Source organism: Arctopsyche grandis, chromosome 6 (genome assembly GCF_051622035.1).
Source record: "Arctopsyche grandis isolate Sample6627 chromosome 6, ASM5162203v2, whole genome shotgun sequence".
Classification (NCBI taxonomy): Eukaryota; Metazoa; Arthropoda; class Insecta; order Trichoptera; family Hydropsychidae; genus Arctopsyche; species Arctopsyche grandis.
In genome coordinates, this window is record NC_135360.1 from 20,671,958 (window position 1) to 20,687,656 (window position 15,699).

General features: G+C 32.0%; 1 protein-coding gene across 2 annotated transcripts; it reads left to right on the plus strand.

The window, feature by feature from the left end:
- Positions 1-380: 380 nt before the first annotated feature.
- On the plus strand, positions 381-13,647 carry LOC143913334 (putative inorganic phosphate cotransporter). Of its 2 annotated transcripts, none has more exons than XM_077433052.1 (11): positions 381-599; positions 668-804; positions 897-1,076; positions 3,105-3,243; positions 3,305-3,525; positions 3,597-3,746; positions 6,020-6,152; positions 8,090-8,214; positions 8,291-8,410; positions 10,850-11,008; positions 12,580-13,281. In XM_077433052.1, exons 1-10 carry the CDS (start codon positions 539-541, stop codon positions 11,000-11,002), a joined length of 1,419 nt encoding a protein of 472 aa, XP_077289178.1. In that variant the 5' UTR covers positions 381-538; the 3' UTR covers positions 11,003-11,008; positions 12,580-13,281. The 2 variants fall into 2 exon arrangements, with proteins under 2 accessions (XP_077289178.1, XP_077289177.1); XM_077433051.1 differs by having other exon boundaries at positions 420-599; positions 10,850-10,994; positions 12,580-13,647.
- Positions 13,648-15,699: the final 2,052 nt, after the last annotated feature.

Sequence of the window (15,699 nt, forward strand, 5' to 3'; positions counted from 1 at the left end):
TGGAAAATTGCAAAAAAAAGGAATATATACATACATATGTACATACATACATATATATGTTCATATTAATACAATTATTTTTTGAAAGCATACTTAAGACTGTTTTCATTTAGTGTGAATTTTTGTGTTTATTAATTACTAAGAATTATCTATTATCTTTAAAATAAAAATGTACATATAAATTTACTTATATATCTATAATAAAAGTGTATATTTAAGAATTAGCCAGAATTCCAGTATCGTCCAGTTTAATTGAATAAATAAGTACCCATACATAAATATAATAGATAAGTTATTATCTTATTATACAAAAAAAATAAAATAAATAATTGCACCATAGAATATTATAGTAAACTCAAACAACATGATTAATTTATGGTGACAATTTCGAGCTCAAAAACTGTGTATAATAAGCTTTCATTAGGACATACATAGGAGGCTATTATATGCTGATAACTAAAATCATAGTGATTCAGTACTTGACATTGCTCGTACGTAGGTTTTGCAAAGTGTGTAGAATCCATTTAATTCATTAACAATGTCAATTGACGTTAAAAATCTGGAAAATGACAATAAAATCAAAAAAGAAGAAACCAAAGGTAACCTAAAATGAAAATATAAAGATTAATCAGCAATATTTTATTTTTGAAATTATGTATGATATTAGAATTAGGGTTTGGAGTAAGACACGTGCAAGCGCTCTTGATGTTCTTTTGTTTAACGGTTGCATATAGCATGCGAGTTACCATGAGTATGGCCATTGTAGCCATGACAGACAAGAATGGTCCACCAGATAAAGTTATGGTTCGTTGGGTTTAATTTGCTGAAATAAAAATGAAAATCGAATAAATAATAACACATCCTACAAATTGAAAACACTTATATACATATTTCAGGTATTTGATTGGACTAAGCAAGTGCAAGATCTAATTTTGAGTTCATTCTTTTGGGGGTATGTTTGCATGCAATTGCCTGGAGGACAGATAGCTCATAGATATGGTGCCAAGTATCTTTTAGTGATTGCTTTGGCCATCAATGGCGCTGTGGCTATTGCAATACCATGGTCTGCTAAAATTGTGAGATTAAATTTATTTTATATACATGCATATTTAATAAGTGTGATCAGATTGTGAAGTAAAATAAACCTAAGAATTTTTTTTAATAATTTAAATATAAAAATGAATGTTCAGAATTTCCACCAATAGATGTCACCTTATGGAAAATGGGGAAAAGCCCATTTAAAATTTAAATATAAAAAAATTGGTTCAATCATATTAAACTATATTTTATATACATATATTTAAAAGCATTTTTAACTTAATCTAACGGCGCACCGACATCTCAGCGCAAATCAACTTAGCGCCGACCTTTCAGCGCAGACAACTCAGCGCAACAACTCAGCGGACGACAATTCAGCGCATGGACTATTCAGCGCAAAACAATTTTTTAATAATTTTTAAATGCGTTTTACAAAATAATTACTGTATTGAAATTGTCGGTCATATCTACATGATAATTTCATAAATGCGAATAAATTTATTTGATACTCTTATTATCATGTAGATATGACCGACAATTTCAATGCAGTAATTATTTTTGAAAACACATTTGAAACTTATTGAAAAAATTGATTTTGCGCTGAATAGTCCATGCGCTGAATTGTCATCCGCCACGTTGTCGTTGCGCTGAGTTGTCTGCGCCGAAAGGTCGGCGCTAAGTTGGTTTGCGCTGATTTGTCATGCCACCTAATCTAACTGACAACATTATCTTATTCATACAATTATTCCATACTAGTTGTTTTACCCGGCTTCGCTCAGTATTTGTAATATAAACAGCGTAAACATCGCGAATCTTATAGTAAATATTCATTCGTTTTTTGTTAATTTATTTGAATCGAAAAAAAAATCGACTCGTCGTCATAGAAATTTTGTCTTGTTCATGAAATTCACAACCAACAATACTTACATACAAAGTCTCTTTCGAAATTACATATCATTAGATTAACGTGTATACTATAAATTACGAAAGCTACATACAAGTATAATGATTATCCTTAATATATAAATAAAATTATTTATTACATTTAAAAGTTTAAATTACTATCAATAGATTTCATAAATATTACTATCAATAGATTTTCATAAATACTACTATCAATAGATGTCTTAAAAAAGTCCTGGTCTCTGGATTCATTTATAATTATTTGTTTAATACACTAATTGTATAATAAGTGTGTATATTTCATCAATTTAGTGCAGTTTTAACTTAGAAAGCATATTGGAATATTTATTTTTCCGTTATATTTAATTTATTGTTGCATTTTTACTAACCTCTTCTTAGTTTGGAATCGATTTTGTTACTATTTGATACAAATATGACCAAACTAATGTTTAATAGTTATTGCATGCCTGATAGCATCGCATTATATGATAAATCAGTAGAAGTAGTAAATAATTATTTGTATTTAGGTCAAATAATTGACATGTCCGGTAGTAAAAATGAAGAAATAAAGAGACGTATGCATTTGGACGAATGAATGTCGTTTTTAAATAAAAAATGCCACTCAACCTGAATAAAAAGATCTTCGGTCAATGCGTTTTGCCAGTGATGACGTATGGATGTGAAATATGGACACTGAACGCCAATATGTTAAACAATATCCAATGCATTCAAAGAAGTATGGAACGCATAACGAGGAAAGACAGGAAATGGAACACGTAGGTAAGAAGTATGACAAGGGTAGAGTAAAGAGATTAAAATGGCATTGGTCAGGCCACGTGGCTAGAAGAATGGACGAAAGGTAGATAAAGAAGTGCTTGAATGGTACCCCAGAGAAAGCAAAAGGGTAAAAGGAAGACTGCAGGGAAGATGGGTACATGTATTTAAGAAAATGTGTGGGGTGAGATGGATGAGATTTGCGCTAAACAGAGACGAGTGAAAGCTTGTTGGAGAGGCCTTCATCCAGCAGTGGATGGTGAATGACTGTAGATGATGATGATGATTCAATCAATACGAATTACATTGAATATAATTCATTCAATACAATTTAAAGGTAGGGAAAAAAGTGACTAAAATTACTCAAACGAATTTAACAAACTTTTCAGGCAGGATGGAAGGCTGTTTGTGCTTGTAGAGTTTTACAAGGTTTAGCCCAGGGTTCTCTTTTACCAGCTTTACACACTCTGCAAGGAAAATGGGCACCTCTCAATGAAAGAGGACGAATCAGTACATACGTATACGGCGGTAAGAATAGTTTTCTTCGTCCAAAAATCGTCGAGTCGATCTTTACAAATATATTTTTTAGGATCTCAATTCGGGACCGTACTAACAATGCCCCTATCAGGCTTGCTGGCAGCAAGTTCTTACGGATGGCCTTCTATATTCTATACAGTGGGTTTGGCAAATATTATATGTGCAGCAATTTGGTGGCGGTTGGGTGCTGAAAGTCCTGCAGTCCACAATACCATCACCATTCAGGAGAGGATGTACATCCAGGAGTCGCTAGGACAAACTTCCGCGAAAAAGGTAGAATTCTTGTTTAAATTGCGTATATTGATTGTAGTCTAGAGCCCTTTTTGAACTATTGTGGTTTTCAGGTTTCAAAGGTGCCTTGGACGAGTATCTTGACTTGCGTGCCAGTGTGGGCGATGGCCGTGGCTCACATGGGCAGCAGTTGGGTACACGTGACGCTGTTCACAGAGATCCCTTCGTATCTAAACAAGATCATGGGCATCGACATGAAGTCGGTGAGTGTTGTCAAACTTGAACTGGCCCTTTCCGGAACTAAAACGTGCCCAATATCCGCAGTATTTTGAGATAGTTTAAATTGGATTATTGACTTTGAGACCTTGGTTGTGGAGGTGCTGACAAATTTAATGATATTTATGAGTGCGATCGATTCAGAAAAATCTGAAACTATGTTTTCATAAGCATGCAGCTAAGCATGATAAGCATAAAAAAGCCTTGTGAAAACAGTAATCGTTATTACTATTTATAGAATATGTACATATGTACATATATGTTACAGTCCAAGTGTACATTTCATTTTTTCATGAACACACTAGTTTGTTTATACACGAATCAATCTGACCAGTTATATTGTATACAAAAGAACAAACTGACTAGTTTGTTCATGCACAAACTAGTATTAGGTATAAATTAAAGTATTCTCAATCGTTTATCCTATCCTCTATGTACAATGTGAATGGATACCCTGGGTTGCAATTTAAAAAAAATAGAGGAAACGATAATTATGTCATGTTTTTTCTTTTAAATGCCTGGAGTTTCGATATCTCAAAGGTTTTGACACCTAAAAGATTCCCACGACAACTGGTGAGTCTATTTGAAGAAAGCTTTTGACGTTAAGTACTTAAACTAAAACCAATAGTTCGTGCATGATCTAACTATAGGTAGTATGTTCATGAACGAACCAGAGTGAACACTTGGACTGTTATACATATATACATGTACATATTAGTTACTTTTAAAAGGTTTAGATTTTCTACTAATTTTAATATATGTAATACATACATACATACCATATATCCACGAGTGAAATATTTAGTTTTCCTTCACATTTATGTATGTTTACGTTTTATATAAATATATTACTTATGAGGGTCTGTGGAAAACGTTCCAAACTGTCGATTCATACTAAAATATAATAAATAATTTGGTAAAAAATGACATTCAGACAACGGAAAGATTATAGTGGATGTATCAAATTTAGTAAATACAGATGTCATTCCCTTGTCAGATAGCTAGATTTTAGAAAATGTAGATTTTTCATACAAAAAATATTAAAATTGATATTTCAATTTGTTTTTTTCTTAGTTTTGAAAAATCATTCATTTTTTTTCAAAAATAGTAACAGTCAATTTTTTATTTTTTATTCGACAAGTGAGAGCTATCTGTGATAAATAATTTAAAGATAATAATACATTTCATCTACTGAAGGGATATTAAGCCATGAATTAAGAAAAAAAAACCATTGAAAGTATGGAACATTTCTAATATATGTACGTCACTGAAGAGTTTTGACGTCATAATAGTAATTATAAGATCTCGACTTTACCAATTACATACCTGTTGTTTTTTTTTCGTAATTAATCACACTAATTTGAGTAGGATCTTTTCATATACAATAATTATTTATAGTCATAATTTTAATATCCTTGAACCGAAAAACCGGAGAATACGTGAGAAAAACCACTAAGAATCGTTAAACAATTATGCAGAGTTAAATTGTGTTTATTGGCGCGTTATAGAAACATATCCAAGTTGTCAATTGGCAATATATTATATCTAAGCACGTACATATGTATGTTTATGGAAAATATAAGGTAAAAATTACATTGCATATATAAACTCTGATTCTACATGTAAATCATCCAATTAGATCGATCGAAGGAAGTGACCATTATTTGATTTGATCACAGCACATTTCCTTGATTTGATCATTATTTTATATACACAAAAACAATATCACGGTCAAGCCGGTGAACTATTGTGCCCTTCCACGATATTGAATACGAATGCCCACGACAAAAATGTATTTTGAATACGCACGAGTGTAATTAATCCTATTGTCAAATTTAATTGTGATTTTCAGACGACAAAGTCGAGTCCGCGGAATACCGTCTTAATTGTAGATTTAATCGTTGCGTAATATTTATAATCACAATTAAAAAAAAAGTTAATCAAAGTTTTAACACTTCAAGGTGCGCACAGTGGCGCACGCAACGGGACAAAGCAAACATAAACGATAAAATAATAAGCGCAATAATTTTCAAAATGTATTTTAGCAGAAATTTTCTTATCTTCACATATGTATGTATGTACATATTATATATTGATACAGTGCATGCTCGTCGTTTGTGAATATTTCCGCGTTGAACCGTTTTCCTGTTATCTATCTTCATGTGTACACTTATAATTAAATTAATTGCTTCACACCAAAGATCAAATTAAAATTGAAATCGTAAATCACATTACAAAATCACTTTTGTTTATATTTAAGAATGGATTGCTATCAGCGCTGCCGTTTCTCGGATGCTGGATATTTGGTTTTGTCTTTAGTTACATATCTGATTATTTGATTAATAAGGATGTTTTCACTTTGACGGCGGCTAGGAAAATCGCAAACACTACAGGTAAGATAAAACTTAAATCAATTATAATATTATCTATTGTTGTACCCAATGAAATATTATCGCATGGGTGTTGGCATATTAATATTAAAAGAAATGTGTCAGTTTTGTGTTCGATCCAGATTCGGTTGAATTTTTATCAAATGCCTTTTAAATATATTTAATTTAATATTTAAATTTAATTAAAAAAAAGGTAAAAACCATCTACCTACCTACATGTAAACAATATAAAACATCAATAGAAAAAATAATTAATTAATTAATAAAATTTTCAATAGGTGGCGTTAAACGCTCCGAGACTTAGCGCTGTCTATTTGCCAAGAGGAAACATTGGTAGCAAATAGTATATATAGATTTTTTTTCTTTTGTTATTATATTCGTATGATATTCATATACGTTTTGGCAGTGGTTTAGCTGTGACGTACATATGTATGTTGAATCGAAACGACTATTATAGTACGGCGAGCGTTATCTCAGACAGACAGACAGAAAGACGTAATAGCGACATAATATATATGCTAGGCAGAGTCGTAGCAATGTTTTTGGCGCCCATGGCAAATATCGAATTTGGCGAAAAATAGAATTACGAGAACAAATTTATTTAATAATATTTAATATTTAATATTAAAAATATTGTTATATTAGCAATTTCACAATAATGAAAATTTTTTTGGAAATGTTTTGTGAAAAGAAAAAAATGTATATTTAGTATTTGTATGAATTAACAAAATAAAGGCGCAAAATTTATTTATTAAAAAAAAAATTTTTTTTTTTAATAAATACAATTAATTTATCAGTTTTTGAGTTTTGAGTACTAAAACAACGTCACGAATTAAAAAATGTTTCGAAAAATGATAAACAAAAATGTACAACGAAAGCGTTGAATTGATGCTGAAGGTCCATGAAACATTTTAAAACAATTTTTTTAGAATTATAATTATTATTGAACTTGAAAGTTATATTATATTATTAGAATATAAATGTATCATATTTTATCTCGCTTCTTGGAATATACCATATTATCCTGTGATCTTCTTGTCGTTTATCGAGCTGACTGTTTTTATTGATTGACATGATGAGTTGAATTTTATATTAACATTCAATCAAACCCAAATTATTTACGTTTAGGGAAAATAATATACATGTTCTGTAGCAAAGAAGAGGAATTAAAGAGACGCATGAAATTAGGATTGAGTGCATTTGGGCGAATGAGCGCCGTTTTAAAATTATAAATGCCATTTTGAATGAAGAAAATTATCTTCGATTAATGAGCCGTTATATTTGAAAGAGCGGAAGTCCAATTTTCTGTTCCAAAATACTATTTCTGTTTGATTTAATTCACAAATCGTTATCACTTATTTTAATTCGATATGTTCAGAATCTTGGAAAAGCAGAATAAACGTATTGCAGGCCACCAGTATTTTTAAATATTGTTAAACGCAAAACATTATACTCGAAATGAAGAAAAGTGGACTTATGTATGCCTTAAAACGATCTTTGCCATTGATTACGTATGAATGTGAAACGTTACAAAAATTCCAATGCACTCAAAGAAGTATGAAACGCTGTATGATCGGCATAACGAGGAGAGATGGGAAACAGAATATGTGGTTGAAAAGTATGACAAAGGTGGTGGATATAGTGGAGAGAGTGAAAAGATTGAAGTGGTAATGGCGGGTCATGTATGTAGCTAGAAGAATGGACGAAAGGATTACTGGAATGATACCTGAGAGAATGTATAAGGATGAAAGGATGACGGGTGGACGAAATTAGAGATATGTGCGATGGATGAGAGTTGCGCAAAACAGACGAATGGACGCGAGTTGGAGACCCAGTCATCCAGCAGTAGATGATGGGTGGCTGTAAAATATGATGATGATGAAACTCATTTTATATATTTTTTTCATCATTTTCTAATCGTACCAAAATATTTTTTTTAGCTATGTGGGGAGCAGCTTTCAGTCTTGTGATATTGACGTTTATTCCTGTCGGGGCGGTGACTTCGGCCGTCATCACGTTAATTGTGACAGTTAGTTTGAAGTCGGCTATATTAGTTGGATTTCACGTAAGTTTTCTACAAACATTTATGCTTTATTATAGTCTGTAAATATAAAATTGTCTAATGATCAGTAAAATTTTAGGTCAATCATATTGATTTATCGCCGAATTTCGCCGGAACTATGATGTCGCTTTCGAATACTGCGTCGAATACATGTGCCGTGATTGCACCCATTACGGCTGGTTTAATTTTAAAAGATCAGGTATTGAATTATATATTACAATCATTTCAATTTAGAGCGTTGCCAAATCTTTTCTTAAGAAAAACCTAATTTAATAAGTTTATAAACGGAACGTTTTTATTAGATAAAAATTTGTGACTCACAGAATACTGTTAAACCTTAGCACTTGTCAAAAGACTTTGGTGAATGTTCAAAAAATCGCATTGCCAATTAATTGTGTGTTTGATGAATAATTATTTATTTCAAAATAATGATGGGAACATAAAAAAATGACGATTTTCACGCTTTGTATGGGAATTTTTTGAAAAAATCAACTTTTCGTTGACATAAATCGATTGACAGGACATTGATTTAAAATCGATGATTTTTTTTTAATTTCATGTTCCCTTAAAGGTGTAATAGACACACAGATTGGCATAGGTCTGTTACCGAGAGTTGGCGCGAACAAATACGCTTGTGTAGTGTCAGTGAACTGGTGTATAGCATGCTGTCACACTGCATTCAATAATAAAACGACGCTCTGTCTCTTTCGCGCGCTTCTGTGTGAGTACGAGAACGCGCCAACTCTCAATAACAGACTTGTATGCGGCACGTGTATTTTAGATTGCACATGCGAAAAAAAAGCCGCTAGCATGCCTCATCTATACTGTCGTGATCTTTGGCAAAACTCAACCCCTGAGTGTTTTTGGTGATATTTAATCTTTGTATTGACATACATGTAGGTTTGACAGTAATCGATAACGGTGATTCTCATATTTGAAGAAATTTAGGCGGAAGCTTGTCGAAATAATAAGATCGTACGATCGTAAACACTTTTCAGAGTGTTTTCATCAGGGCTGTGGGGTCGGATCAAAATTTACAGACTGCAAAGTCTGACTCTTTTTAGTAAGATCAACTTTTTCTTGCCAACGTATAAAATTGTTAATAATAAAAATAATAGCGAATTTAAAATACAAAAAATTTAAGGAACTAAAAAAATCATTAAAAATTGAAATGCAATCCAATTTATTGAATTATTGGTAATTAAAGGGTTAAGGGGGTATTCTAGTCTAGAGGGACAAATTTTGGGCGTTTTTTAAAATTCAATAAAACAAAAACTAAAAACATTTTTGGTATGTATTTTTTTACTATATGTTTATTAATATTTCAATAATACATAACAAAAATGAAAAAAAAAACATTAAAAATTGAAAAAATTACAGGCTGGTAAAGTGGGGGAGGTAAAAAAAAGGATGCCTCCATCTTGACACGACTCCAACCCTTCTAGTCATCCGAAAAAAAAAAAAAAAAGATTCTTAATTAATAAGAGTGTCGCTATGGTCCGTACTACGGAATAAAATAAAAAAAAAATTTCGCGAAATGACAACTGTTTGAAAAAAAAAGTCATTTTTTGGCCTTATTTTTCAAAGTTTTTATTTTTTTTAAAATATTAAAAAACAAAATTTTTACATAATTCTGGTACGGACCATAGAGGGATATATAAAAAAGACCCACACCAAATTTTTAGTTAATTGGTCCATTAGAACTTGGGATATCATGTCAAACGTGTTGGAAAAAGTACATAGTTTCGAGAAAAAAAAAATTTGAATTTTGAAAAATCCTCTTAAGGACATATTTTTAAAGGTAAGGACATATTTTTAAAGGTAATATGAAACAAAAAAAAAATCGATATTTTCAAATTTCTAGACTAGAATACCTCCTTAAATAAAAAGTAAGTACATTAATAGTGTATGTGTATGCATTTCACACACAAATAAATCAATGCGAAAAATGAGAGTAAAAATAAGAATAAAAAAAATATGAGACGGAGGAAACAATTGGTTTGGGCCACAGAACATCAAAATATCTGCAATTCAACAATTTTACTTATGACTAGCTGAACCCGGCATGCAATTCCCGTTCCCGTTCCCGTTCTCATTTGTCGGAAAAACGCAGGCAGCGAACACCTTTGAAAAATGCGTTGCAATGACACTCATTCCCGTTTTTTTCGATTTCGTTCTCGTTTTTTTTTCACAGCAATCTTCCCGGACATGCATACAACAAATCCTGAAAGTTCCATCGTAATTAGTTTAGTGGTTTAGGTTTTGACACAGACAGACAGACAGACATTCATTTTTATACATATATGTACATTCATAAAGAAATTATTTTATTTAAATTTATTAGTGGATTTACTTAAAATTGGAGACTAGTTGAAAAATACCGTCATACGGTCAATTAAAGAAAATAATAAAATAAAAAAGAGTCGGGGTCGGTTGATTTTTTTCGACTACGACTCCACAGCCCTGGTTTTTACCATTATATAAAGCAAGTTTTATACTACAAGTTTCCATTGAATGAAATACAAAATTCACGTTTTTCACTGCGGCCTAATATGCATATATGTAAATTATAAATTTAACTGAGAAACTTGACATGATGCTAAATGCAAGTGTCAATTTTGTATTATGAATGTTTCAGTACGATCCTGCACAATGGACGACAGTATTTTACGTTTCGGTAGCGATGGCTCTGTTGTCAAATCTATTCTACATAATATTTGGATCTGCGAAAAAGATGCCATGGGACGACACGGAAAATGTCACCGATTCAGACCAAGAAAGAGGTACTTAAGCATAGGTATTACTGAGGTTATAAATTATGACGACTCTCCTGTAACACATGTCCGTATGCAAATACATACATACATACATATTTAACCCTTTGAATGCTGACCAATGCCGATCGGCGTTTTGCCAACAAGTCCATGGGTATGAAAAACGCCGATAGGCGTTGTATTTTGAGCATGTACAAAGTGAACAAGAATACTACCCGCTAAGACTTTTCAGGTAGCATTGAAAAAAATGCATTGAACACGGGTCGTGTAATCCGTTCCATTTATTTGTCAACGTTTATAAATACTAGTTTACACCGGAATTTATGATTTTATAACCATAGCATAATTTCCCTATGGAAATCTCTAACTACTGAGTATTTCAGATTGTGGTTTGGCATTTAAATTGTGAGCATTACATTTTAATAACAATGAAGAAGATGATACTAGTTTTGGAAAAATACATTCATTAATAGACTTCTTTTATCTATTTTATATTGTTGCAAGATATATTACAGAGTCTAAACACACCTTTACAAAACTCAAAATCCTCGGCGGTAGTTATCTAGGGTAGTGATCTAGGGTTTGTTTGGATTAGCTACAATTTTTATACCTGCTTTCTATTGGATTTCTAAATAATTCTAGTTGGAAATGTTGGTGAAATTTTCAACGTGGCGGGCCTCAACAGAAAATACGTCAGCACTCAAAGGGTTAAGCAGCAGAATAGACTAGGTCCTGGGTTCAAATCCCACAGGTTTCTGCCGACCAGACTTTGGATTTGTGACTCCAGGTCGATCGATTGTTTCCTATCAGAGTTTGCCAATTTATCTGATTTTCATTGAAACGGTCCCGAAAAATCTCAAGTTTTCAGCAATCTCGAATTTCCATGAATTGTATACAATGCTGCAAATTCACAAATTTGACCATAGACGCCTCTGTAGATGTTAATTGATATATGTATATGTATCTACTTTGTATAATACTAATAATTATTGTATGAGATGTACAATGTTTTTGTCTGTTAACTTTCCTGGTACAAATTAAAAATAAATAAATATACAAATGTCAATATAATATGTGATAAATATCACAATGATGGAATGCGTTGCGAAATCTCGATCGTGTTCAATCTAACGGTGATTTTAGAGTCGTGGATTACACTTCAGCTGTAATAGACTCTGTCCGAGGTCGATACATATACAACAATTTATTTAATTAATGTATAAGTTTAATGCCATGTTATTTTGTTGTTAAAACGTTTCGGTCAAACCGTAGGTGAAAGGCTGTTTTTCGCTTATTTTACTTCGATTCCTTCCTAAAGACTCACCGTCCTTAGATTCTAGTGTGTATTTGAAATCAAAGGATATTATAGATAGTTAGAGCCATTGAGCATTTTTATCGATTTTTCAAAGACGTTTGTATATTTCCATCACACTATCGCACGCTGAAATTAATTACATATAAATTGTTTTTATTTATTTGAATCGGAGACACAATAGTTTTCGCAACTTTTACGCGATTATTGGGTCATTTCATTTCGTAAATTTAGCCTTGGTCACACACAATAATAGTATGATTATTATTTTTAAATTTTCAGAGATGATCACGTTGAAGACATGCGATAAAAAGAGTGACCAATGAGAAGAACATATCACGCGGTCATTATGGGATTCGAATCCAGTGAATAGATTTAATAAATCAACATACAAACTTTTTTTTATTAATATGGATGTGTGTGAATCGATGTATTTTTTTTTAGATTATAATTCGTAATATATCATATCTATATAATATCGACGTTTTAGAATTGTATTTGTATTCAATACGTAAACAATCGTTTTATTATATGTATAGGTATTTGCGTGCAAAAAATCTGTCAACTATTTTAAGAGTGAAAAAAACTTATTAACAATAGGAATGTCAAAAGTATTTATGTATGTATTGTATAATTATGTATGTTAAAAATTTTAACTTGACAATTAAAATCACATTTTAAGTCATTGTTACGTTGTTCATGTAAATTTTTGAATTGTGAGTAATACGTTTGTTACGCAATTATCAAGGACAACATTTATTACATAATTGATGGTCCAATGGCAGCCATTAGTGATTTCTTGGTCGTGATCATTGCATGTTTTTAGCTATAAATCAAGTATACATATATGCATCTGTTGACACGATTCAGATAAAATGATACCTACATTATACTGTTTACTGTTTACTATTCGATACTGAAATTACATACATATACACAAATATAACGTTAACAATTTCAAGTAATTATCAATATATTGCTTTATATAGTGTTTTTATTATGCGTTCTTACATAATATGTACATATATAATATCACGGAAAATATGTATTATAATAACAAGCATCAATTAATGACACACATATGTAGGTTTGTTCTTTGTATACGCTTTATTCTTTAATTTTATGTATTGTATATGTAACAGTTCAACTGTACATTTCGTTCGTTCATGAATATGCTAGTTTGTTCATACACGAACCAATTTGGAGAGTATTACACAATACATATGTATACATACATACATACATATATTATGCATATAAACATTAGTAAATTTGATGATAAACCAAAATCGGATGGATGCAGATAGAAATTTTCGAACATAAAATAAATTTATGGCTTGATAAATTATCGAAAAATTTATGCCCGAGATTTACTTGCGCAATAGACCGAAGTTTAAATAAAGAGGAAGTTGAATTTTGCCCAATTTATCTATCTAAATTATGCAATGAAGATATACATAATAACAACTTTTTTGTTGACTTCGATTAATTACCAATGCTAAAAATAAAATTTGAGCTTGTTCATCTCAGGGCAAAAAAAGTACTGTATTTTTTGTTATGTCCTTGATATTTCGTGTTATGTAACGCGGCTATTGCAAATTGACCGCTCCTGCATTTGACACATAAAATGTCTCGTGTATTTTTTCGTTTCAAGGCGAATTCGTTTTAACGAAACGAAGACGTGTTATCGGATAAACCGTCGATGCATTCTCTTCATAATGTGCAACATTATAGCTAACGCAACGGTGCATTGTGCAATCGACGTGCAAGTTAAGAGTAGGAGTCAACGATACCAAGGAAAATTCAGACGAACACAAAGAAAATGCTGTATAACCATTATCACACATACAATAATACCAATATTATTGTATTAGGTTAAGTTGATACGACAATGAGTTTGACATTTGTTATATGACTTGCATTTTTAGAAACACTTTATTAACACAGAATTATCCATTTTAGTTCAAAGAAAAACTATTAATGAAAAATATTTTCTCTGATGTATAAATAATGCCCGCATATTATATATATGTATGTATGTGTGTGTATAAAAATATATATATATATATATGCATGCAGATTGCACGACACCTATGGTCAAACTTTGGTACTAAACACATTCTACCTATACAATGTAGGTTTTTTACAATATTTGGGGTAAGTTTGCAAGAAACGGAGAATGCTGATTTTATTAGATCCTAATTCGAACAGGAGACGCTTGATCTGGATTTTTTAACAAGCGTATATATGTATGTATGTATGTATGTAAATTGGATAATTAAGGTCCAGATACACAAAGTGGTACTTTTTTTATTCGCAAAAAACCGCTAGCACACCTAATCTATGCCGTCGCGATCCTTGGCAAAACTCACCTTCTGGAGTGTTTTCGGCGATATTATATCCTTGTATTGATATAGGTTTGTCAGTGATCGATAATGGTGATTCCCATATTTGAAGAAATGTAGGAGAAACTTGTCGAAATTCTAAGATTGTACGAATTAGCAGTGACATGACGACACGCCCATTACAACTGGAAACAACGAGCACGTCCCGTGCCACACATTTTACTGTGTTCTTACCATTAAGGCGCATACACAGAGAGAGGTAAACGGACATGGTGATGTCGTACACGAAAATCATTACTACGAAGACCACGAATACGGAATATATGGCACTAGAATTCTACATGGTTAGCGTGATTGTTCGCGTCTGTGACTCGCGATGGATGGGAATTTTGAGTGCCAGATATTCGGTGTTAGAGATTTTCGTGACGTGCTGGATGATCATGTGCGAAATTGTCACTGAACCACAGTGAGGTATGCGGCACGTTTAGACGATTGAAAAACACCAGCACACCTCATCTATGCACACAGGCCAAAAATCCATGTATTGACAGTGCTCGATAACGATGATTCCCATAATTAAAATGTATATTATTTTTCACCACAGGAGGCCAAGAACGCGCCTGTGCCGTACGTTTAGTGAGTTTGCGCCTTATTCCGGGATTTTAATCATCAACCACTCTACTGGTAAATAATGGCATAACTAGTGAGCTAAGCTATTGCTATATAATTGTACATAAATCTAATATATAATTTGGAAAGAGACTTTGTATATATGTATGTATGTATGTATCTTTCGTTCGTAGAAATTCGTGACGTCATCGAACAAATAATCCGCTTTTTTCCGATTCAAAGGATTCGAAGTTCCAGGGGGCGCAGACGTTGGGGGCGGAACCCCAGGGCTCCGCCCCCTAGGGGGCGCAGATGCGGAGGCGTACATATATTTTTTTATAAGGGACTTACTATATATTTTTGTTTGTTCGTGACAGTCAATTTAATAAAAAAAACAAATGAGTATTCAAATAAATTTATATAAAATAAAACTATTCAAATCAATTTA

Excerpts from the sequence above, each read along its gene's own strand:
- LOC143913334 (XM_077433051.1), top strand. The coding sequence starts at position 539 with ATGTCAATTGACGTTAAAAATCTGGAAAATGACAATAAAATCAAAAAA. Across the intron at positions 805-896 it reads GTCCACCAGATAAAGTTATG|GTATTTGATTGGACTAAGCA; the intron begins GTTCGTTGGGTT and ends TACATATTTCAG. Across the intron at positions 3,244-3,304 it reads CAGTACATACGTATACGGCG|GATCTCAATTCGGGACCGTA; the intron begins GTAAGAATAGTT and ends TATATTTTTTAG.